General features: G+C 43.6%; 1 protein-coding gene across 4 annotated transcripts in view; it reads left to right on the top strand.

Moving 5' to 3' along the window:
• LOC106602814 (pro-neuregulin-2, membrane-bound isoform) overlaps window positions 1-14873 on the top strand; it is a 164466-nt gene extending 149593 nt beyond the window's left edge. For 2 of the 4 annotated variants that reach the window (XM_045716902.2, XM_045716904.2), the window contains exons 6-11: window positions 4643-4666; window positions 7466-7568; window positions 7687-7810; window positions 8149-8276; window positions 8607-8828; window positions 10774-14873. In XM_045716902.2, the coding sequence (XP_045572858.1) occupies window positions 4643-4666; window positions 7466-7568; window positions 7687-7810; window positions 8149-8276; window positions 8607-8828; window positions 10774-11443 (1271 nt within the window). In that variant the 3' untranslated portion in view covers window positions 11444-14873. The remainder of the gene's footprint in view (window positions 1-4642; window positions 4667-7465; window positions 7569-7686; window positions 7811-8148; window positions 8277-8606; window positions 8829-10773) is intronic. The other 2 variants (XR_014392144.1, XM_045716903.2) reach the window with 2 other exon arrangements.
• The last annotated feature ends 9154 nt before the right edge of the window (window positions 14874-24027 follow it).

Below are 24027 nucleotides of genomic sequence, written 5' to 3'. Positions count from 1 at the left end.
TACCTCCAGCTATTTGAAACCCCTACTACTAGTTGACTGCACGCCAGCGCAGTCGAATGGAAAAACACATGATACAACATCAAACCCTCCCTAACGACATGACAATGGCGCTTGTATGATATCGAATCAAACAGTCGTTTGTGACAATGTTGGTGCTGATCCACGGACGGAAAGACCCTGATTTAAAAAATAAATAAAAAATGTTATATTGCGCGGGTTATCCAACATGAATGTTAGGTGACATGGCTGTTAAGCATTAGACTGATGACACCTGATCTAGCCTACGGACATTGCTAATTGTAATGCAAATTGCCTGACGACGTTAACTGGTCATTTATTCATATTTCTTCGTATCTTTTGTCAATTTGTCATTGTTAAGACTATCCGTCCATGTATCATCTCTAAATCCCATGGGAATAGAATAAGCAAAGTAAGCATGTGGGCATTGCATCACTTTATACAGAACATGCTGGTAGGTATAAAATGCACAGGCAGTTTACAATGACGACACCTGCCTTTTACTAGTCACATCATGGATCAGGTCATGTATGGAGAATGCCATTCTCAGTCGTTTTCCCTGACCCCCCCCACACACACACACACACACACACACACACTCTTAGCTTTACCTGCAATACTCGTCACTGTTATTGTATGAACAAGTCCAAAGCTTTAGCAGCAGCAGAATGCCATCCACACAGTAAAACAACAGACCCTGGCTGCCTGCTCTCACAGAGGTCCTCCTCAGCTCTGAGTTCCTGCCCTGTAATTACAGTGGCAGGAACTAGTGGCCCGGGGCTACAGACTTAAACTCTGTACCGGCACTCCACGTTGGCAACCCCCGCAAGCATGTCCATCAACCTCACAATTACACCCAGATTAGAGAGAGGCAGGTGGAGAACTTGAGCTCGGCAGGTCATGCCTCGAAGCTATTGGCTCTGATGTATGTCAGCACACTATGTGGATCATGCCTTTCTGCCCCAACTCAATTTTGCTATGTTTCCCAGTGTTTGCAGTTCAACATGACTCCGATGTTGTTAACTAGTATTTATCCGTGAGTACTTTTTTTTTAAAGGGCAGTTTATGTATCCAAAAGAGATTTACATTAACAAAACATAAATCTGTGTCTGCTTACTTGTAGCTCTTCAAATGTCACGTAGGGTTCTCTAGTTTCGCATGAACAAAAGGGGAAATTTACGATATGCAATTACAAAGTACACAGTATATGATTAAACATTGGGCCTGTTTCCAGTGTCATGTCATGGCAAATTATTTATAGTATTGCAATATTGTAGTCGTCTGCAGTGCATATCTGTAAGCATCACAGAGCCCCACAATGGAGGTGTCATAATACCCATTAAACCTAGCGGTCAAACAGGGAAATGGTTCTAGTCGTTTTTCTCACCATTCATTTTTCCCGTAGGAAATTTTTAGAAACGCTTCAAATAAGGTCTGTGTTTTGTGTAGGCTCACTCTGGCGTAACGTTTTGATAACCGTGTAAATCTCTCTCAGACAAGGTGACTTTTAGCAATATATTCGGCTCTATTTACTCTCAGATTTGAAAATGCTAATTAGCATCAATGTAGACATAATGCAAGACTACAAATCCCTGCAAGTTTCTGCAGGTCATCTCTAGCTGACACCTTTGCTAAAAGAGGGGGGTAAATGCAGGTGAATATATTGATAAGTCACCTTGTCCTAGAGAGATTTACACGGTTATCAAAATGTCACGCCAGGGTAAGCCTACACGAAACACAGCCCTCATCAAGTGTTTCTAAAATGAATGGTGTTTTTTTTTCCAACAGCCAATGAGCAACTGCCGTAAATCCAAGTGCATTTAGATGGGTTGGTTGTTTTTGCAACAAAACCGACGCGTGCGCCACTATGGGGTAAAACTGGGTGGGTCGGATTAGAATGTTGACAACATGTCAACTATATTTAGTCTCCAATGTTTATTGAAAACATACATATATGTGCACAATGACCACTTGTTGTCTCTCAAATACATCGATACAGTTGTTGGTTAGCTAGCGAGTGAATAAAATAAGTCAAAACGCCTCAAAACAAGACATGGTATCAAGAACAAGATGAAACTAGCTGAAACAAGTCGCTTACGATTTCCCCCACGTGGTAGTTTATTGTCATTGTTGCTAGCTTTCTGGCCATCCTGAATCACGACAACTCACCCATTTTGAAGCGTGCGCGTTGTTTTCGGGATGTTTTCAGCTAACCCATCTATTGAACGTTGAGATTGCCCAAAAAGGCCAGTCTCTTTGGCAATGAAAAGGAGTGGAATGTTAGCTAAAGAGACAGTCTACTCGTGTACACTGTTCAGTTGCGAAACGTATACCGTATGTCATATCAGCACCTTACAGAACTTTACCAGAGTCCATGCATTACAGCCTGGTACTGTATTCAATTGTACTGAGGTGCTAGCCCAGAGCAGAAGGCAGTGTGTGGGAGCCCTCTCACTCTACAGCTACATCTATCTTACTGTAATGTTATGTTTAACCTTAGTGGAACTGAGATTTAACACAATTGCCTCTCCTTTTCAAGAAGTGTATTCACTGACAACTCTAGTCAACCGAGCAAAGCCTTTTTTTCCTCGAATAACATGCTGAGATGACCTAAGAAAGGATGTGTGGGTGACGCTTTCAAACCTCTTCCATTAAGATATCCACAATTTTAAAATACTGTAAAGACATCAGACCGGACCAAATATTTCATTGACGTCGGCACCAACCACGGATGTAATTAATTCATTAGTACATAAATGGTTTATCTTAATCGGATCCGTAGAAATTTCCCAAAGAAGTTCCCAGCCATGCGTGATCCCTTTTGAGAGAGGACTTTGCGTGTATACAAGAGTAGCATGGGGAACAAGCTTAAGGCTCCACTTAATAATAAAGTGAATGAGTGAAAAGGAAGGGGTTGATCTCAACCTTTTCTTCACCCTCTCCCAGTGCGAGATCTGACATGTCATTGAATTCAGAAAGCACACTGGAGAGGTCATTTCTGGGCACCAATTTCCTCGAAACGTGTTCCAAGTGTGCACACAGACAATCGAGGTCAGGACTACTCCAGTGACAGCACTGTATCAAAACCGTGTACATCCGAAATTTACTTACTTTACTAGTCAGCCAGAGAAGAAATGCATCTCGTAACCTAAGAATTTGCTTGTTGGCTACATTTTCCAAATGGTTAACTTGACCTGCTAGAATAGGATTCTCCCATTTCGAAAGACTGTATCGATACTCGTGTGATTACCCTAAACAGTGTAGAATATTGGAGGAGACTGTAGAGCCACTGTCATACAATCAGCCTCTTCAGCATTTCTGGGCTAGCAATGTAATCCTTATCATGCTGTGAAGTTAGTTTTGAGGCCAAAACAGAACTATATAGAAGCAGACAGAATCCTCTCCACCCCTCCACACTCACTTCCCAAACCTCATCCATACCACGTATGAGTTCCCTTCCCTTCTCCGATCAGGGTGTCTCCCCAGCCCCAGAGATCTCGTTGACTCCTGTACAGAAAGCTGGACCCCCTCAGCCGGGCCGGGGCTTACCCAAGAGCATGTTGTCATGACAACAGCAGGGATTTGCTGCGACCTGTGTAGCGTGAGTGAGCGCTCATATGTACTGTATGGGCTCAGAAGCTTGAATGGTGCAGGCAGCCCTTCTCCACTTCTCCCCATGGCCTTGATTTCCCATGCAATATAATCCCCCCCCCCCCCCCCCTCAATCTGACTGGGTCACTTTTTTTTTTGTGCGGACGAGGTGAAGCATCACCTTCACTTAGTCAATAGTATCAAGGTGCTGGTCCTTAGATGAGGTTGAGAGACTGATTGCTGAGACGGACTCTGTCTTCACATAGACATGTATCCCTCTGTGAGTGCAGTCGCAGGTTCCGCATCTCCTACAGTACATGCCCTTATTGGCTAGCGGTCAGCCCCTCCCTCACCAGCACACGGCTATAATGCAAGAATACGGAGTGAATTGATCGGATGTTGTATTCCAATTGCAAACAGGTAAGGTTTTTCTGTTAACATGTTACGTCCTATCAAATCCTCCCTGAATGGAGTTGCCTGTGCTGAATGGAATAGTAACATTGGACTGTGTAACGTCTAACATCCCTTATAGTCTGGACGATAAATTCTAATCTACTAACTGGACGTCTAATCTATACTTTTAAAACTATGTTCTTGTACTAGAGGCCCATTTGTAGCGGTAATATAATGTTTCATTAGCTAAGTAGTGCGCTGTGTCTTAATCTACCCTTAACGGTTGGCCCAGAGATCCCATGTAGCCATTCTGGCAGTGGATGTCTGGTTTTGCATGCCATTGTCTAGATTGACTAACTGCTTGTTGTTGTCTTGTGTCTGTGTGTGTGGCGCTTGTTTGGATGTTTTGGTCGTCTTATCTTGATGTTGTCCAGCTCCATCCCGCCACTGTAACTGTTGACTCACCATCCATGTCTCAGACTGTCCCGTCAGTCCTGTTGCTCAGTGCACATACTGGATATATCTGTTGTTTATCTATGTTGGAAGGCGTCTCTCCTAAACTGGTTTCTTTTTTTTCTTTCTTCTTCTTTTTGTTGTTGTTGTTGTTGTTTTCCCAACTGTCAACTTTCTGCAATGGCAGAGCATCTTGGGATTGAATTTATGGGTATGGAACAATCCTTCATTTTAATTCCCAGCTTGACTAGAGCTGTGTATTTGATCTCCTTCCGTTCTGTTTGACATTGCTTCCATTCCCTCTGGACTCTAAAGTAAATGGTCCCATTGATTGGTTAATCAATCTGTCAATCAACCATAACCGTAACTCACTGGGCTGCCCCGTGGAGCCGAATCTCCCTCTAACATTACCACGGGTGTCCAAATCTGCAGCCCTCATCACCACATGCACAGTACATTCGACCATGTCAACAATCAGACAGGAGAGCATGTAGCAGTTCTTCTTGATGAACTGGTTTTAAGGGACTATAGACCTGTAGAGCAGGTAGAAATCAATATGGACGCCTGCTTGATTCATGGATCCTCCCTTATGGAGTAGACTAGATTCCCCCTCCATCCATCCTCCACTCAGGGAGAAGTGGTGTCCTACCAGAGTCTTGACTCCCTCTGGAATCTTCTCTCCAGGGTTGATGACTTCAGACTTATCTGCGTAAGCCTCCGTGGCTGTCCGCAAGCCCGCTGTTTACGACAGAATAAACAGTGCGAGTGCGTAGTTTCATGTGATTCTGTTGGCACACACCCAGACTAGTGTTAACACTAGTGTGAATTGAATTACATTACTCTAGAAGAGTTGTATAACCCCTCAGCACTCCTTAGGAACAGAAACACACACACATATACACACACAAACAGATATACCTCCCTCTCTCTCGCTTTCACACTCTCCCTCCATCTCTCTCGCTCGCTTTCATTCTCTCTTACACACGCACACACTGTTCAGTACTTCCCGTACTGTACTTTTAATTGATAGTGATGGTACGTGTTCTAATGATCCACCTATTATAAAGCAGGAACTGTACCATGTTCCAACTTGCATTAGCCGACACCAGAATCCCTCGCCACATCACTGAGACACAGACAGGAGCTCAGGATGAGTGCTGCAAATAGGACACCCCTGTTCTCCTCTATCAACCAAAGCCTTCCGGATTTTCTTTCATGTTCTCCCCTCTACCTCTGCCCCCTGTTAGCATGCTATGCCAGGTTTACAGTTGACTACCCCCCCCCCCCCCCCCCCCCAACATCCATGCTGCTCATCTTAACTGTGTCATTCTCCTCCTTCCCTCAATACTTCACCTCTAACCTCTAATCTCCTCTCATTTGAAACCTCACTATAGAGTTTTGCAAGTCAACCAGCTCTGTTCTACCTGCACCCATCCATTTCTTTACTCTGGTCCAGAATTGTCTGTACAAGTAGAATGCTTTGTGTGACTGAACTCTTTTGAATGAAGTTACTGTGGTATGAGCATGTCATACCTAATTTAGAGCGTACAGAAATAGTCTGTTCTTTCAGTACCTCCTTTCCCGAGAAATTGCCTGTGATGCTGGAGTTCTATATTTTCTTATGAGACCTCGCTGTTAAAAAAAAATGTTTCTTCTCACTGTTGAAAATTCTTTATCACTAGATAACAACCAATATGGTTGACCTATTGCTCTTTTCCACTATAAATAAATACAAGCCTTGGTGATTTATTTATAGTGGCAGAAAACAGAGTTGCAGCGACAGGCTGCCGGTGAATGAAGGGACTGGGTGAGAGACAGGCAACCTCCGATGGGTGGAGCTGCACAAATACAATTCATTTTTATTACATTATTTATCATAGGCCCACTACTACCATCAGTATTTCCCCCTGGCCTGCTCCCTCTTTCCCTCCACTCTCCCCTGGTTAAGCCACGTCCTCCTCTCCTCACAGGAACATTTCTGCGGGAAAGGAAAGTGGTTGAAAATGTGTTTTTAGTTTATTTTTAGTTGATCATAAAAAAAAGACAAGTAAAACGACATTCAATAACAATAGTTTCAAAAATAGTATTTTTTTTTGCGTTCATTTGTGTTATATTTATAGCATTGAATGTAGAGCATGTTCAAAGCCTGCAGGGTTCCCCTTGCCTGCGATTCTGCTTGTTTGAGTGCCTCTGTGTAAAATGGTCTAGCAGAGCGGGCAGTGAGAGGATGAGCGGCCTCTGTCTAGCTATGTTGATCTGATGGGTTTTCAGTCAGACGCGATCTCTTGGATGAATGAGGCACTCTTAAAAATCAGAGCAGCAGATTTGGGACAGCTTTTCTGTTTTCAACCTGTTTTGAGCAGACCTCCATTAGAGCGATGCCTCTAGAACAGTGATCCAGAACAGTGACATGAATTACAGTAAACCCAGCCCAACAATTCACACTGCATTTGCGCAACACATATATGCTACAGTAATTAAAATACATTTCATGTCAATTGAATGTCAATCATCTACATTTTCTAGAGAATGCTATACAAATTCCCAGTTAATGTCAGCCGTCTAAATGTGAAACATTTCAACTACATTTCTACCAAATACCCCAGGCTTCTTGTTTGGTAAAGGATGTTGAAACGACAATTATTCCTTGTAATAACAATTCATATTTACTAGCTTTAACTGGCTTTTGTCCATTTAGCCATTATAATAAGGGGCTGGAGTTGGACTGTCAGCTAGCTCATGTTTCTGAACGTTCACAACAGTCGCACGGTATGTCTACTGCTTTGATACATGTACAGAGGGAGAGCAGCATCTGCTGTATTGGTTAGTGTGGGAGTATAGAACCTGTGGAGACAGGAGCAGGGGTGTGGGATCAGGATCAGGATATGGTGTGATGGGATACACATGGTGTTAACACCTTCCACTTCAAGGGGCTGATGTTGTTTTGTTCTTTTTTCCCCCCCTTGTACTTTGCGTGCCTGTGTGCCTGTGTCTGTGTCTGTGTCCACAGAGGCGGAGGAGCTCTATCAGAAAAGAGTCCTGACAATCACGGGGATCTGCGTGGCTCTGTTGGTGGTGGGAATTGTGTGTGTGGTGGCCTACTGCAAAACCAAGTAAGTCAGCCCAGGGCAGTATACAATGGGTTTAGTTGCATTAGATAGCCCCCCCCGGCATAGCCCTGGAGCGGAGATAACAGTCTATGTGAGTGACAGGGGGTATTCTCTTCCACAGGAAACAGAGGAAGAAGATGCACAATCACCTGCGGCAGAACATGTGTGCGGATCACCCCAACCGGAACCTAGCGAATGGACCCAATCACCCAGGACCAGGCCCCGAGGAGATACCCATGGTAGATGTGAGTCACACATTCATTGACTATTTTACTGACTGATCTGTTACTGGTTTTTGATGGATGGGTAAGTTGATTTTTGATTTAAATGTTAGTTTGTGGAGTTTTTGTACCATGGGATCTGAAATTGTACTTTCCTATAGTGGACCATGTGTACTCTCTTGAAGGGTAGGGATGTCACAGGTTAATTGCCTTCAGTAACTAAGCCTCTCCTTCCAGAACACGCCCACGTGGTCAATCAACAGCGCCTCACATCTGTCAAGACAGTCTTTGTGGTAGTAATGTGCGTAGAGTTACACGATTTCATGCCATCTCTCCAAACCCTTTTTCCTCTGTGTTTTTAGTACATCTCAAAGAATGTTCCTGCAACGGAGCGTGTCATACGGCATGGAACAGTGGCTTCTTTCCCTGGCAGCCACGCGTCTTCCAGATCTCACAACTCCTACACCCATGCCCGTTCATCCACTCACAGGTAACCCGTCACTCAACATCCGCAGCTAAATGTTTTGACATGCACATTCGCGCACACAGGGAAACTATTCACACAGGGAAACTATTCACACAGGGAAACTATTCACACAGGAAAACTATTCATACAGGGAAACTATTCATACAGGGAAACTATTCATACAGGGAAACTATTCACACAGGGAAACTATTCACACAGGGAAACTATTCATACAGGGAAACTATTCACACAGGGAAACTATTCATACAGGAAAACTATTCACACAGGCGCACAGACGTGCACACCGGACTATTCTCCGGTTCAACCCTATGTTTTGGTCCTCTCTTGTCTCAGACACGAAGAGCGGACGTGGAGCCTGGAGCGGACTGACAGTGTCCTCTCGGACTCGCCGGGCATGATGTCGTCCTCCGTGGGGACCAGTAAATGCAACAGTCCTGCGTGCATGGAGGCCCGGGCCAGGCGTGCCGCACACTGTGGCTTTACTGTGCCCCACCGGCCGGGCCTGCAGTACGGAGACTCGTTCGACTCGCTGGGGGACTCGCCACACAGCGACAGGTGGGAAGGGAAGGGAACACGGCCCATCTCTGTGGTTATGGCACCGGGGCATTTTCTAGTGCCCGCCATAGGAGGCCTCGTTTTACAGCTGGCTCTCTATCAGCCCCTAGAGGCCAGTGAGGGCACTTTGAAAGTGTCAATGGCAAATACTATATCATAGGCAGACATGATAGGCCTACTGTAGGACAGACAGGTCTCAAAATTGCTACTGTTCTTGTGTCTTGTTCTGATAAAGGATATTGTAGGTATATAAAAATGAAGTTACATCCAGTTGGATTAAGGTGAAAAGTGTTTTGCGTGTCAAAGCCGGTCGACAGGAGAGATCCCACAGGCAGCTGTATTTCTTGTGAAGAATCTGCTGTGTCAAGCCCGCTGTTCTGTACGGTACTCCCCTAACTCTGTATGGCAGCAAAACAGGAGGCTGAATACCATAAGGGCTTCATTAAGACACGGAGGGCAGAACAACAGATCTGATCTCTGGGGTGGACCTCTAGCTAGCAGGTCTCTGGTGAGGCTGTGGTTGTCAACTCTACTGTGACCTCCGCCCTGGGTTGCTGTATGCCTAGAGATCGAGCACCGGTGTTTTTGTAGGGACACATCTTCATCGTTTCGAGGTTTTAGAGAAGTTTACAGAACGTCGGTTTCTATTTACTCATTTCAGCTGGAAACCAATGACCACTCATTTGTTTCAATTACGATGTTAAGATTTTAGTTTTAGAGTGTTTTAAGTTGGTGAGAGTGTGCTCATCCAATAGCTACAGTAGGCTATAATTAATGTTTGACTGAACAATGCCAGGCAGCATCGCAATGCTAATCTTTCCAACAGGATTACAGTGGAAGAGGGATTACATTTATTTTAGATTTGCCATTGGCTCTTTCAGATGCTTCTTCCTAAAGTGTGTACTGTGTTTTTTCCCCAGTGCCATAGAACATATGAAGTAAGAGGGACTGTACTGGGGGAGAGGGACACTAGTTTAATGGGATATATCAACACATTGTACAATCTAAACATTAAAGCACCTCAAAACTCAGCGCAACACACACTGATGTTTTTCCTAGGTAGAGGCAGTGTTGGGGAGTATTGAACTACATGTAGGCTAGTCTGTCTTGCAATTTGTAGTATATGACATTTTAGATTGACGTCCGATCATTTTTCACAAAGTAGTTTGGATGCAGTGAACTACTTTTTTCAAAGTAACTCGAAGTATTGACCCCCCCCCCCCCCCCTTTGTTTTCACACTGCTGCTACTCGCTGTTTGTTATCTATGCATAGTCCCTTTACAAATGATGTCGACTAATCTGTACCCCCCCCACATTGACCCCCCCACATTAACCCCCTGTATATAGCCTTGTTATTGTTATGTACATTTCTTGTTACTTTCAAATTTTTTTATCATTTTCTTTTACTTTAGTTTATTTACAAAATATTTTCTTAACTCTATTTCTTGAACTGCATTGTTGGTTAAGGGCTTGTAAGTAAGCATTTCACCGTAAGGTCTACTACACATGTTGTATTCAGCTTATGTGACAACATTTGATTTGATTTAGTTAAGTAAACTATATGTTTCTTAAGGGTAGCTGTAGTGTATCATAACTTATTCTAGTGTGAAGTAATTGGTAGCTTGGTTAACTAGAGTACCTTCCCCAACACTGGCTAAATGTCACATTATCCGATAAGATGGAACACATTTATTAACATAACAAAGATATAGCTGACTGAATGAACAGACAAACAAGGATGTCACAAACACCATCCACACACAACTGACAAACCTCTTCTCAATAACTCAACAACGTCTCTTACTGCTGTTTGTAGATGGTGGGTCCCTGTCCCACGTCACTCTGTTAGACATGACATCTAACTCAGCTGCTGCTGTTTGGCCTGGTCCTCTCTCTCCTCTCCCCGCCCTTCTCCTCCCCACTCCCATCTTCACCCTCACCACAGGTATGTGTCAGCCCTGACGACGCCGGCCCGCCTCTCTCCAGTGGACTTCCATTACTCACTGCCCCCGCAGGTGCCTATCTTCCAGATCACCTCCCCCAACACCAGCCAGGCCATGTCCCTGCCGCCAGCCGCCCACACCCGCTACCCTCTGGAAGATGACCAGCCTCTGCTGCGGCGCTACCAGGTGCCCCTGCACGACGTCCAGCGCCAGGAGCCCTACCGGCAGCAGCGCCGCACCTACCTGAACGACAGCACGGGCAGCCTGCCCTCCAGCCCCTACCGGCTGGCTGAGGAAGAAGACTACGAGACCACGCAGGAGTACCTGTCCTCCCGAGAGCAACCAAAGAGAACTGGGTCTGGCAGCGGTGGTGGTGGGGGTCGGCGCGTGCGGAGGTCCAGGCTGAACGGCCACGTAGCGCCGCGAGGATACGAGGCATCACGGGACTACGGCTCTCGCAGCTGCCTGACGGACAGCGAGTCGGAGGAGGAAGAGGGCGAGAGCACGCCCTTCCTCAGTATGCAGAATATGAACGCGGAGCCCTCCACCATCTACAGGCCAGCCGACAGTCGGACTTCTCAGTCGCACTCTACGGGGCGGCACGGTGCACGCGGGAACGTACAGACCAGACAGACGCACTCGCGGTCCAAACCGGACAATGCGCCCCACTAAAGAAAGAAGTCGACCTACCAACAAAAAATCTATATACTATAAACCTGCACCTATAAGAAATATTTTTATTTTATATAACTGACAGATATTCTAAACAAATGAAATATTTATTTTCATTTTAGCAAAAGTTGTCTACTAGTTAACAGCAAAGACTTTTTTATAGGGAAAACTCTATTTATATGTACATTTTGATTTACAGCATAAAAACACGTGCCAATTTTTTCACTACTTAAAAATAGAGTAATATTGTGGTGCCTTTTGCTGTATGCCGATGCCAGAGGGCCAGTGGAGGTTTTTGCTGTGTGCCGATGCCAGAGGGCCAGTGGAGAATTTTTTGCTGTGTGCCGATGCCAGAGGGCCAGTGGAGAATGTTTTTGCTGTGTGCCGATGCCAGAGGGCCAGTGGAGAATTTTTTGCTGTGTGCCGATGCCAGAGGGCCAGTGGAGAATTTTTTGCTGTGTGCCGATGCCAGAGGGCCAGTGGAGAATTTTTTTGCTGTGTGCCGATGCCAGAGGGCCAGTGGAGAATTTTTTTGCTGTGTGCCGATGCCAGAGGGCCAGTGGAGAATGTTTTTGCTGTGTGCCGATGCCAGAGGGCCAGTGGAGAATTTTTTTTGCTGTGTGCTGATGCCAGAGGGCCAGTGGAGAATTTTTTTGCTGTGTGCCGATGCCAGAGGGCCAGTGGAGAATTTTTTTGCTGTGTGCCGATGCCAGAGGGCCAGTGGAGTATTTTTTTTGCTGTGTGCCGATGCCAGAGGGCCAGTGGAGATTTTTTTTGCTGTGTGCCGATGCCAGAGGGCCAGTGGAGAATTTTTTTTGCTGTGTGCCGATGCCAGAGGGCCAGTGGAGGTTTTGGCTGTGTGCCGATGCCAGAGGGCCAGTGGAGGTTTTTGTAGCCTTTTCTTATATGGACATCATTTTTTTATACACTTCCTCTTTTGTTTTCTCTTTTGGCTTTTTTTTCTTTCTGGGAGTCTAGCCCCATTTGAACATTACTCCTCCCCTTCCACATCATGCAATATAAACCACTTAATCATAAGGTGTATGTTTACATTAATATAATTTGCCTATAGGGTTTACCATTTTTGGCGTCCAATAGAAAATCTGATAAATACAATGCAGGTCCTTTTTGCTCTCTGAGTGAAGGAGTGTGTGGGCGTGTGTGTGTTGTACCAACTCATTGCTCTATTGGGCACTAAAGCAAGCTGAATCAGTAGAGGAAAGCTGCTGATGCACAGTGAGGCCCAGCCTGGGTTGTGCTTCTGTTGGGTAGAGAGTTCTGTTGGGTAGAGAGTTCTGTTGGGTAGAGAGTTCTGTTGGGTAGAGAGTTCTGCATGTTGTTGCTTGATGTGTGTTTACAGCTGCCTCACCTAACCTACCCCACCCCACCCATCCTTGTCCCAACAGGGTAAGGTTTTACTTCATGGCCCCCTCTTTGTCTCAACAGGGTAAGGCTTGTCTAATGGCCCCCGCCTTGTCCCAACAGGGTAACGATTGTCTAATGGCCCCCACTTTGTCCCATCAGGGTAAGGCTTGTCTAATGGCCCCCTCCTTGTCCCAACAGGGTAAGGCTTGTCTAATGGGCCCCTCCTTGTCCCAACAGGGTAAGGCTTGTCTAATGGCCCCCTCCTTGTCCCAACAGGGTAAGGCTTGTCTAATGGCCCCCACTTTGTCCCAATGGGGTAAGGCTTGTCTAATGGCCCCCTCCTTGTCCCAACAGGGTAAGGCTTGTCTAATGGCCCCCTCCTTGTCCCAACAGGGTAAGGCTTGTCTAATGGCCCCCTCCTTGTCCCAACAGGGTAAGGCTTGTCTAATGGCCCCCTCCTTGTCCCAACAAGGTAAGCCTCCAACGTCCTGGCCTATCTGTGATTCTGAAGAAGAAATGCCACTTGTCAGTGTACAGTAGCAGTTAGTCTTCCATCAGTGATAGTGGCTCAATACAAAGACACTTTCTCCAATGACCCCCATGCTTGTCTAATGGGCCCCTCCTTGTCCCTCCTCTTCCTCACCTGTCCATTGTGTCCCCGTGGCCAGAGTAAAGGGCCGCACAGCGTCTCAGGACTTCCACCCACCCCTCTGCCCCCCCCCCCCCCACCATCAGACCTACCTAGGACTAAGGTCTCCCCAAGGACATTAAGGTCACACCCAACTTGCTATTCCTCTGAGCACACCCATCTAGAGAAAAGTAAAGCAGAGGGTTGAACAGAACAGAACACACTACACCAATACAAGATAAATAGCTGTGAAACTTTGGAGGGTCATAAAATGCCAAAATATGCAAACTTTCCATCTTTGCTCTGTTTGACGACATCATTTTGTAAGAGGTGACTGTAGTGTGTTGTGTGAAACCTATGTAATGCCTATAGTGTAGAAGAAGAAGAAGCAGCAACATGATATGAATACATGTTTACATCATGATTATATTTCATGCAGTTATGCAGCCATTTTGCTCAAATTGTCCATTTTCCTCATTCACAGATTCATGTTCATAGATTTTTTTGGGGGGGTTCTTGAATTCTTATCTCACTGTGTCGAGACCAAGCAGACAACACGCAAGTCTACAGGAATGACTAACCACTTTAAAGGGTCTCATACACTAACGTCGAGTGCTGCTCAGTCTTGTGGATAAGGATAGTGATTTGGTGCCTGTTAAGAAGTATGTCACTAAAAGTTAACAAATTGTTTGTTCAAACTTCTGTCCTCCACTCCAAAAAATATTGCAGGAGCTTGTTTTGGCAATGCATTTGAATTGTAGTGACAGAAAACAGTTGATAATCTTGCAGAACTGGTCATATACATTTTGAAATACAACCAAAAAAACTCAAATGACTGTACCAGGACAAATCATCAGGTTAATCTAGATGACAACCAAACTGACAAGTAGGATTTGAAACAGAACGTGTAACTGCTGTATGATGAAGGCAGAGTGACATAGACACATAGACAATGGTTTTCTGTCTCATCCCCCCCCCCTATGGATTTTCTCTCCTTCTGCTTTTTCACAGTCTGGGTCTAATTTTGTATGTTTTAAAAATGCAAAAGTAGACAGTGCTTCTTTTAGTTAGTTTAAATGTGATATTTCCCCCCCCCCCCCCATCTTGCCCCCTCCTCACCCGATAGAAGTGCTGCCAGATTCATCCTGTTTTTATTTTTCTTCCCTCCCCGCTTGAAATATTTGAACACCTCTCCTCTGCATGTGCTTGTGGTCAAGGTTAGATGCGTGCATGGTAAAAAAGCAGCAGACATTTTATTTTCGGTCAGTGAAAGTGTATTTCATTTCACATTCAGCAATAATAAAAAAAAGACCCCCCCCCCCATTGTCCATTCTTGGAATATGCTAGAAAAAATGTGAGATTGTCATAGATTGTTAAATAAAATGAAAAAAAATGATCCACCTGTTCATATGATCAAATAAATCTTTATTCATATCATTTTAACATAAGCGGTCATCCTCTGTGCAGGGCTTTGGTGTGTGTTTTGAGATATCCTTAGCCATTGGGTTGAGGTATGACTGGTTTTGGGGAACTTCCTGCTTGTGACACACTGTTTGTTTCCAGTATCTGAAGTGTGTGTGCTGTGATACGTCTCTTGGACAGTAACCAAAATCTTGAGATATGGGACCACAGAAACCAGGGGAAACATTGTTCGTTCTCTGCTACACAAAAGGTAAGAGTTAGGAAAAATGCTCCCTTGTACACACAAACTAATGAATAGTGTACTAGACTGTGTCTGCTAAAGACACTGTGTATAGTTTAGGTAGACTGTTGGTACTGTACAAGAAACAGGCATACACGAGTTTACGAGTGTCAAAATGTCTGATGTACACGCTGGAAACATGAAACTTTTGACACTGTAGTACTCCAGCTGCTCACACTTTGGTTCAATGTCAAAACAACAATTCTTTCTGACTTCTCGCAAGACATTTCCAAGACATTCATCTGGCTTTCATCATCGCTAACACATTTATTTCCCTTCGATGACCCTGATCAACTATCAGTTTTTATGTGGAGCTAGTTCTCACCGGTAAATCCTGACGTGCTAAAATTTGAAACACGTGCTTCGTATCGTTTCGCTTTTGTCAAACCAATTTTAAAACAAGCCAGTGAGTGATTTTTGGAATGCACCTCGATGCTGTGAGAGGACTTCTTGGAATATACCGCAGTAGATTTGACCCTTTTAAAAATACTGCTATTATTGATGACTGTGTTTCCAACTCATTTAAAGCTCGACAGGCATTGCAACATGTTGAAGTCGCTCACACACAAATCTTGCATTCAGGGCCCTTTTCAAAGCGAAGCTTGTAAGTCAGTGTCCCAGACTCCCAGCCTTTGCAGGGAGAGCGAATGCTTGAGGAACCACATTTTTATTTTCTCATATAAACTGATATGCATCTCTTAAAGATATCTGCAATGTCCACTTTATAACAGCATTATGGAGGGTTCATGAAAAGAGTAACCAATTATTCACTTTTTTTTTTTTTTTTTGCAAGAAATGTACTTGCTGACTTTTCACATCCTTGGAAATCAATCTGAATTGTGGCTATCAAAAGCTAGAGAAGTGATTGCTTCCTAGGGAATATTGTGAGATATTTCTCCATGCTTCATTCAACTGTTCAGATCAATTTGGCATCTCTGTGCTCTCTGTTCCAGTACATCTGCTTTGCACGTCTTTGCAAGGTCAAAAGCCCTGTTAAAACAGCATTACAGTAAATATTGAAGGCCAGCGGTAGACTCTTGTCCGTTCGCATCAGTTGTCACGTCAGGGAGAACTCAGCCTTTTATCTGAAGAATATGGAACTGAACGAACGACTGTCCCGTCAGTCATGGACAGAACACTATCTATCTTGTATTTCCAGTATGCCTTGCCTTACAGACATGACTCACTCGCAGCACTTATGGGGAAAAGAAGCCCTCTCTTGGTAGGGATTGTTATTTGTTAGTCCATTGGCAGGTGAGGGGTGGATCTCTGGGAAAAGAAATCGTATTGCTGCATTACCTCATCCTGTTCCCATCAACTTGGGTCACGAAGCCTCGTTCACTAATTTGATAGAAGACATGATTATCCATGTTCAGTTTTTTTTCTTTTTATCCGATAAAATGGACCAGACAGTGCATGTCCATTGACGTACATGTTCTCTTATAAAACACACACACACACACACACACACCAGTAATAAACCTTAACTGCTTCCTATCATTATTTGATGCTTGTAAACCTCTGATGGTATTTCCTTAGCTAATAGTTTGCTGTGGAACCCTTCCAAGTGCATGCCGTGTCAAAGCAGGCCCTTGTGAGTGAGGGCCTTCCTTCTCCAGCACTGTTAGAGCCGGGTGTGGCCATGGAACCTAACCCTCCACTGATTGCTCTGTAATTGCAGGTCAGCTCCGCATGGATTCACTTTGTAACAACTGAATGAGTATAACACGTAAGGATAACATAGTCATTCAGTCTGTCTCGCAGTCGAGCTGTGCATAGTCTGACCTGTTACAGGTACCAGTCTAGAGTCTGGTTTTACATTTCCTCTTGAAATGTGTGTTCAGGTAATGTATTCCAGCAAAACAAACCAAGGTCAAGAATAAATCATATTTTCCTTCCTAGTGTGGATCAGGCAAGATCAGCAGACTGCAGATGGTCTACGAATGTATATGGAAGGTGGAAGGCTCATGTTGAGTCCTATACAGTATCTCATACACTAAAAATACTATCATCTGCAATGAATGCCAGTGTTCCTTGCATTGAAGACCACTAGATGGTAATAGGTGTTTCAAATTTTGCTAAATGTTTTTGTTTAATTGGGATTACATTTGAATGCAATCAATAATCAGTGAACTTTTTGGTATTTTTATTAGGATCCCCAATAGCTGTTGTCAAAGCAGCAGCTACACTTCCTGGGGTCCATACAAAATGTGAAACATGACAATACAGAACATTTAATAGACGACAACGGCTCAAGGACAGAACTACATCAAGTGTAAAAAGGCAAACGTAGCCTACAGTACATATCAATGCATACACACAAACGATCTAGGTCGAATAGGGGAGAGGCATTGTGTCGTGAGGTGTTGCTTTATGTCTTTGTTTTTTTGAAAGCAGGTTTGCTGTTCATTTGAGCAATATGAGATGGAAGTTCCATGCAATCATGGGGGTAAATCAAGCACACGGTCACACACTTCGGAGATCAGAAGAGTCTTCCATGTCAGGTACCGTAAGCTATCAACCAAGCAAAAATAAAAGACCCATGATACGCTAAACCCGGGGAAGTGTATATAAACCAGTATTGCAGTTTCAAGATATGACACAGATTACAGTACATGCAGTATGCTGGTACTACAAAAGCAATAAGGTCATCAACAACTCAGTCATATGACTTGCTTCTGTACTTGTACATTGCCGCGTCACTACAGGGTATGGATAACATTTAAAAAAAATCATTTCATCTTGAGAAGGTATGACACTTTGACCTTCCTTACAATTTCCAACAAAACACACAGATGTTAAACACCCCTGGAAGCTGACTTAAATTCACAGTCATACACAAGAAAGTGAAAGCACATTTCAAGGGTTAACGTACATCAACCCTTTTCAGGTGCATTGGAGGAAAAAAAAAAAGTTAAAATCAAAAGAATCCCCTCTAAACTGTGCTTGCAAAGTAACACTATTTATTTATTGTACTACCGTTTCTGCCTTTTGGCCTTTTCCAGAACATCTGTGTTCTGATCTGGGTTGACAATTCATGGTCTTGTCAGTCCTTACACCTATAGCTCCATCTTTTGAAATTGATAGTGGTTACATTTTCAAATGTACATTTACAAATCTCTCTGAGGTCGTTAGGTGTTAAGGTTGCTACTGCTTGCCCTCATGCTTCTCGCTCTCTATTTCTCTCTTTCGCTCTCAATTTCTCTCTCTCTATATATATGTATATGAGAGGGTAAACCTTTAAGTTTAGGATTGGCCTTAGTGAGAGGTGTATATAAGTACACCTTAAATACAAAGGTGTGTCAGAGAACTTCTACCAAGACTGCTACTGAGTGCGCGCAAGCCGTTTCCAGTAGACCAACATTTATAGCCACACAGTGCAAGTCTACAGTACCTTCTATTTACCATCAGTTTGGGTCTGGCTGTTGGGAGCTTGGCCCATATACCTCATCCATGCAGTAAGTCAGAGAATGTTTATTCTTTGTAAATGAAACTAGATGGTAAAATAATTAATTCAATGTCACCAGATTAAAGAATAATAAAGGGGGGATGCGAGGTTGCATTTCTATTTGAGAAATAGTTTTCTAGCTCTTGGTGTAACTATATACTTGAAATTCATATGTTTGTTGTTTTACGGTGTCACCACCATTGATGGACGGCATTGGCAATAAGGTTCGAGGGGGTGTGGTATATGGCCAATATACCACGGCTAAGGGATGTTCTTATGCACAGCGCAACGCGGACTGCCTGGATACAGCCCGTAGTAGTGGTATATTGGGCATATACCACAAACCCCCAAGGTGCCTTATTGCTATTATAACCTGATTACCAATGTAATTAGAGCAGTAAAAAAAAATGTTTTTGTCAATCAGCATTCAGGGCTCGAACCACCCAGTTAATAGTAATCTATAAACTATCCATAGGTATATTACTGTATGTATGTTTGAATCTGATACCTACAAAAATAAATAATCTTTAATTAAAACATGGGATGTTTTTGTGAACATTTCAAATATATAACAAACACACATCTCCATGATGGTATTCAAGCCAAATACGGCTATTCACCCACAATCACAACACCACTGCTGGCTGGACAACCATCAAGTTCAGCATACTACACAGCACAAAGCATGCCCACTGTATGGAGCTGCAGCAGACATAATCCTCTCCCCAGCCTCCCCTTACAAAGCCACTAGCACTATACCATCAGTCACCAGGCCCCAAGGTTCACTTCCTCCATTTTATAACAGGCAATGATAAACTACTCAAACAATTCCCAGACAACATAAAGGTTGCTCAAAGGCATGAGATCTATTTCTAACAACCTCCCTGTTCCATAACCTCCATTCAGTTCCAGTTGTCCATTGTGTGTGCTTCAATGAAATAGAGAAATACTCCGTACTGGACCATGTGTCTTCATCCCCTCCACCAATGCACCATAGTATCAGTACAAGTCCTGAATCACCGAATAACTCAGACCCTTCAGTTTACATACAGTAAAAGGTTCCATGACCCAGTCCTCTCTGACATTCTACTTCTCGTCCTCTGTGATGACTCACTCTATGCCGTTAGTCTCTTTATTTTGGTCGTTATGCTTATAGCAGTCATATAGCAGAAATGAAGGATGGTTCACGCATAAAACACAAAATGACAGAAATCCCTTTTCCCTTTTTCTTGTTTTACAGCAGACGGGGGATGGGGTTTCACACAGCCATTTAGGCGTCAGCCTTTTTCAGTGTGTATGATCATGTTGTTATTATAAATACAAACAATCAAATGTATACAAATCAAGCGAGCATGTTTATCCAGCTCAGTTTTTTTTTTATTGCAAACCCCAGAGTAGACGGCCTACAGGGAGGAGGTGAGGGCCCTCGGAGTGTGGTGTCAGGATAATAACCTCACACTCAATGTCAACACAACAAAGGAGATGATCAGGAAACAGCAGAGGGAGCAATCCGCCCTGGCATGCTGTCAATTAACTTCTGGGCCACATCCTGACTGATGGCAGCCCATTCTTGCATAATCAATGCTTGGAGTTTGTCAGAATTTGTGGGTTTTTGTTTGTACACCCATCTCTTGAGGAATGACCACAAGTTCTCAATGGGATTAAGGTCTGGGGAGTTTCCTGGCCATGGACCCAAAATATCTATGTTTTGTTCCACGAGCCACTTAGTTATAACTTTTGCCTTATGGCAAGGTGCTCCATCATGCTGGAAAAGGCATTGTTCGTCACCAAACTATTCCTGGATGGTTGGGAGAAGTTGCTCTCGGAGGATGTGTTGGTACCATTTTATATTCATGGCTGTGTTCTTAGGCAAAATTGTGAGTGAGCCCACTCCCTTGGCCGAGAAGCAACCCCACACATGAATGGTCTCAGGATGCTTTACTGTTGGCAGGACACAGGACTGATGGTAGCGCTCACCTTGTCTTCTCCGGACAAGCTTTTTTCCGGATGCCCCAAACAATCGGAAAGGGGATTCATCAGAGAAAATGACTTTACCCCAGTCCTCAGCAGTCCAATCCCTGTACCTTTTGCAGAATATCAGTCTGTCCCTGATGTTTTCCTGGAGAGAAGTGGCTTCTTTGCTGCCCTTCTTGACACCAGGCAATCCTCCAAAAGTCTTTGCCTCACTGTGCGTGCAGATGCACTCACACCTGCCTGCTGCCATTCCTGAGCAAGCTCTGTACAGGTGCTGCCCCGATCCCGCAGCTGAATCAACTTTAGGAGACGGTCCTGGCGCTTGCTGGACTTTCTTGGGTGCCCTGAAGCCTTCTTCACAACAATTGAACCACTCTCCTTGAAGTTCTTGATGATCCGATAAATGGTTGATTTAGGTGCAATCTTACTGGCAGCAATATCCTTGCCTGTGAAGCCCTTTTTGTGCAAAGCAATGATGACAGCACGTGTTTCCTTGCAGAAAACCATGGTTGACAGAGGAAGAACAATGATTCCAAGCACCACCCTCCATTTGTAGCTTCCAGTCTGTTATTCGAACTCAATCAGCATGACAGTGATCTCCAGCCTTGTCCTCGTCAACACTCACACCTGTGTTAACGAGAGAATCAATGACATGATGTCAGCTGGTCCTTTTGTGGCAGGGCTGAAATGCAGTGGAAATGTTTTTGGGGGATTCAGTTCATTTGCATGGGAAAGAGGGACTTTGCAATTCATCTGATCACTCTTCATAACATTCTGGAGTATATGCAAATTGCCATCATACAAACTGAGGCAGCAGACTTTGTGAAAATTAATATTTGTGTCATTCTCAAAACTTTTGGCCACGACTGTACACCACCCGATGTCACAGGAAGGCCAAAAAGATCATCAAGGACAACAACCACCCGAGCCACTGCCTGTTTACCCCGCTATCATCCAGAAGGCGAGGTCAGTACAGTGCATCAAAGCGGGGACCGAGAGACTGAAAAACAGCTTCTATCTCAAGGCTATCAGACTGTTAAACAGCCATCACTAACATTGAGTGGCTGCTGCCAACATACAGACTCAATCTCTAGCCACTTTAATAATTAATAATTGAATGTAATAAATGTATCACTAGTCACTTAAACAATGCCACTTTATATAATGTTTACATACCCTACATTACTCATCTCATATGTATATACTGTACTCTATACCATCTACTGCATCTTGCCTATGCCGTTCGGCCATCGCTCATCCATACATTTATATGTACATATTCTTAATCATTCCTTTACACTTGTGTGTATAAGGTAGTTGTGAAATTGTTAGATTACTTGTTAGATATTACTGCACGATCGGAACTAGAAGCACAAGCATTTCGCTACACTCGCATTACACTCGCAACACAGAATATCATGACGTCATCCTAGAGGCAATGGCCTTCACAATTACAGCTGCCTGTGATAAACCAATATATGAATAAAGCTACACAGTCGTATAATGTTTATTTTTCTAAGACACTAGAATGAGACATCAGGGGCTTGATAAAGTCATTGTGGCTTGACTAAGGATCCTGACCCGTATGTCGATCTTATAGATCTTTTCATCTATATTCTTTATTGAAAGGTTTATGTTTAGGCAATACAGTGGCTTGCAAAAGTATTCACCCCCTTGGCATTTTTTCTTTTTTGTTGCCCTACAACCCCCCCCAAAAATCTATTTTAATTCAAGGTTGTATCATTTGATTTACACAACATGCCTACCACTTTGAACATGCAAAATATTTTTTACTGTGAAACAAACAAGAAATAAGACAAAAAAACTGAACTTGAGCGTGCATAACTATTCATCCCCCCTCAAAGTCAATACTTTGTAGAGCCACCTTTTGCAGCAATTACAACTGCAAGTCTCTAGGGGTATGTCTCTATAAACTTTGCACATCTAGCCACCGGGCACTTCTAGCCACCGGATTTCTGCCCATTCAAGGTAAAACTGCTCCAGCTCCTTCAAGTTGGGTGGGTTCCGCTGGTGTACAGCAATCTTTAAGTCATACCACAGATTCTCAATAGAATTGAGGTCTGGGCTTTGACTAGGCCATTCCAAGACATTTAAATGTTTCCCCTTAAACCACTTAAGTGTTGCTTTAGCAGTATGCTTAGGGTCATTGTCCTGCTGGAAGGTGAACCTCCGTCCCAGTCTCAAATCTCTGGAAGACTGAAACAGGTTTCCCTCAAGAATTTCCCTGAATTTCCCATCATTCCTTCCATTCTGACCACTTTCCCAGCCCCTGCCGATTAAAAACATGGTGTTCTCGGGGTGATGGGAGGTTTTGGGTTTGCGCCATACATAGCGTTTTCCTTGATGGCCAAAAAGCTCAATTTTAGTCTCATCTGACCAGAGCACATTCTTCCATGTGTTTGGGGAGTCTCGCACATGCCTTTTTTTCACTGCATATTACACCTGCAATAATTCATGAGGAAGGCTCAAACAAGGTTCATGTTTAATGAGTGTTAAATCAGACAAAACATCCTAAAATGGAGATTGTGTACAACTTACCTTCAAAGGGTTTGGTGCTACAGGAGCCCTGGCTCAGGGGAAGATCCTTGGGTCAATGTGGTTTGAGAAGGTGAGGGAAAAGGATGTGTGGAATAGAGAGAAATGAATTGCGAAAGAGCCTCGTGACCACCTGTCTTTTTGATCCTCCAGTATGACATGGTGCTCGGACTGGAGGAACCTGACATTTTCAACCCTCCTTTCTGTGACAAAGCAGAGTTGAACAGTGATCATGCACTGAAACGTTTCTTTGATGCCCTCATTTCAGTTAATCGTGACGCATCAGATCATTTTCCACTTCCTACTCCACTATGATCATTTAAGTAATTACAATAGATTAATTTAGTTTATGAAGTAAACAAACATCTTGACTCCTTTTGTCTGTTTTAACCTGATGGCATTAGCATTAAATACGAGACAGGCATATTCAATAAGTACTTTAGGGGTCATAGGAGCACAACTGTAGATATTTTCAAACTTTCAAATGCACCGACTTAGATATGAAATCCAAATCTACACTAACAAATAAAACTGAGCCAAATAAAAGCAAACTCCTTGTCTCAATAACTGACATAGCACAATGGTGCACAATAAAAACCCAATGCACCGTATGTTCATTTCTGTAACAGCAGCTACTGGCCAACAGATGGTGGTATTGATAGGGGCTGGATGAAATCATAATTGAGATGACAACTTGACCCTTTCAAGAATATCAGTGCTACAGTACTTTCTTACATCATAACCCAAAAAGAACATTCTTTGCAGGTATGTGAAATATTTTTAAATGGTTTATACCCATAGTCGAACCTGATATTAAACAGACCGCTCACATACCATTTTTCTCCATGCTATAATAGGTGGTGTTGGCATTATTGAGAATCACTTTAACATGCACATTTGATACTAGACCA

This window comes from Salmo salar, chromosome 04 (genome assembly GCF_965601325.2).
Source record: "Salmo salar chromosome 04, fSalSal1, whole genome shotgun sequence".
Classification (NCBI taxonomy): Eukaryota; Metazoa; Chordata; class Actinopteri; order Salmoniformes; family Salmonidae; genus Salmo; species Salmo salar.
Note: the sequence above shows the minus strand (reverse complement) of the source record. Positions and strands in the feature narration are given on the sequence as shown.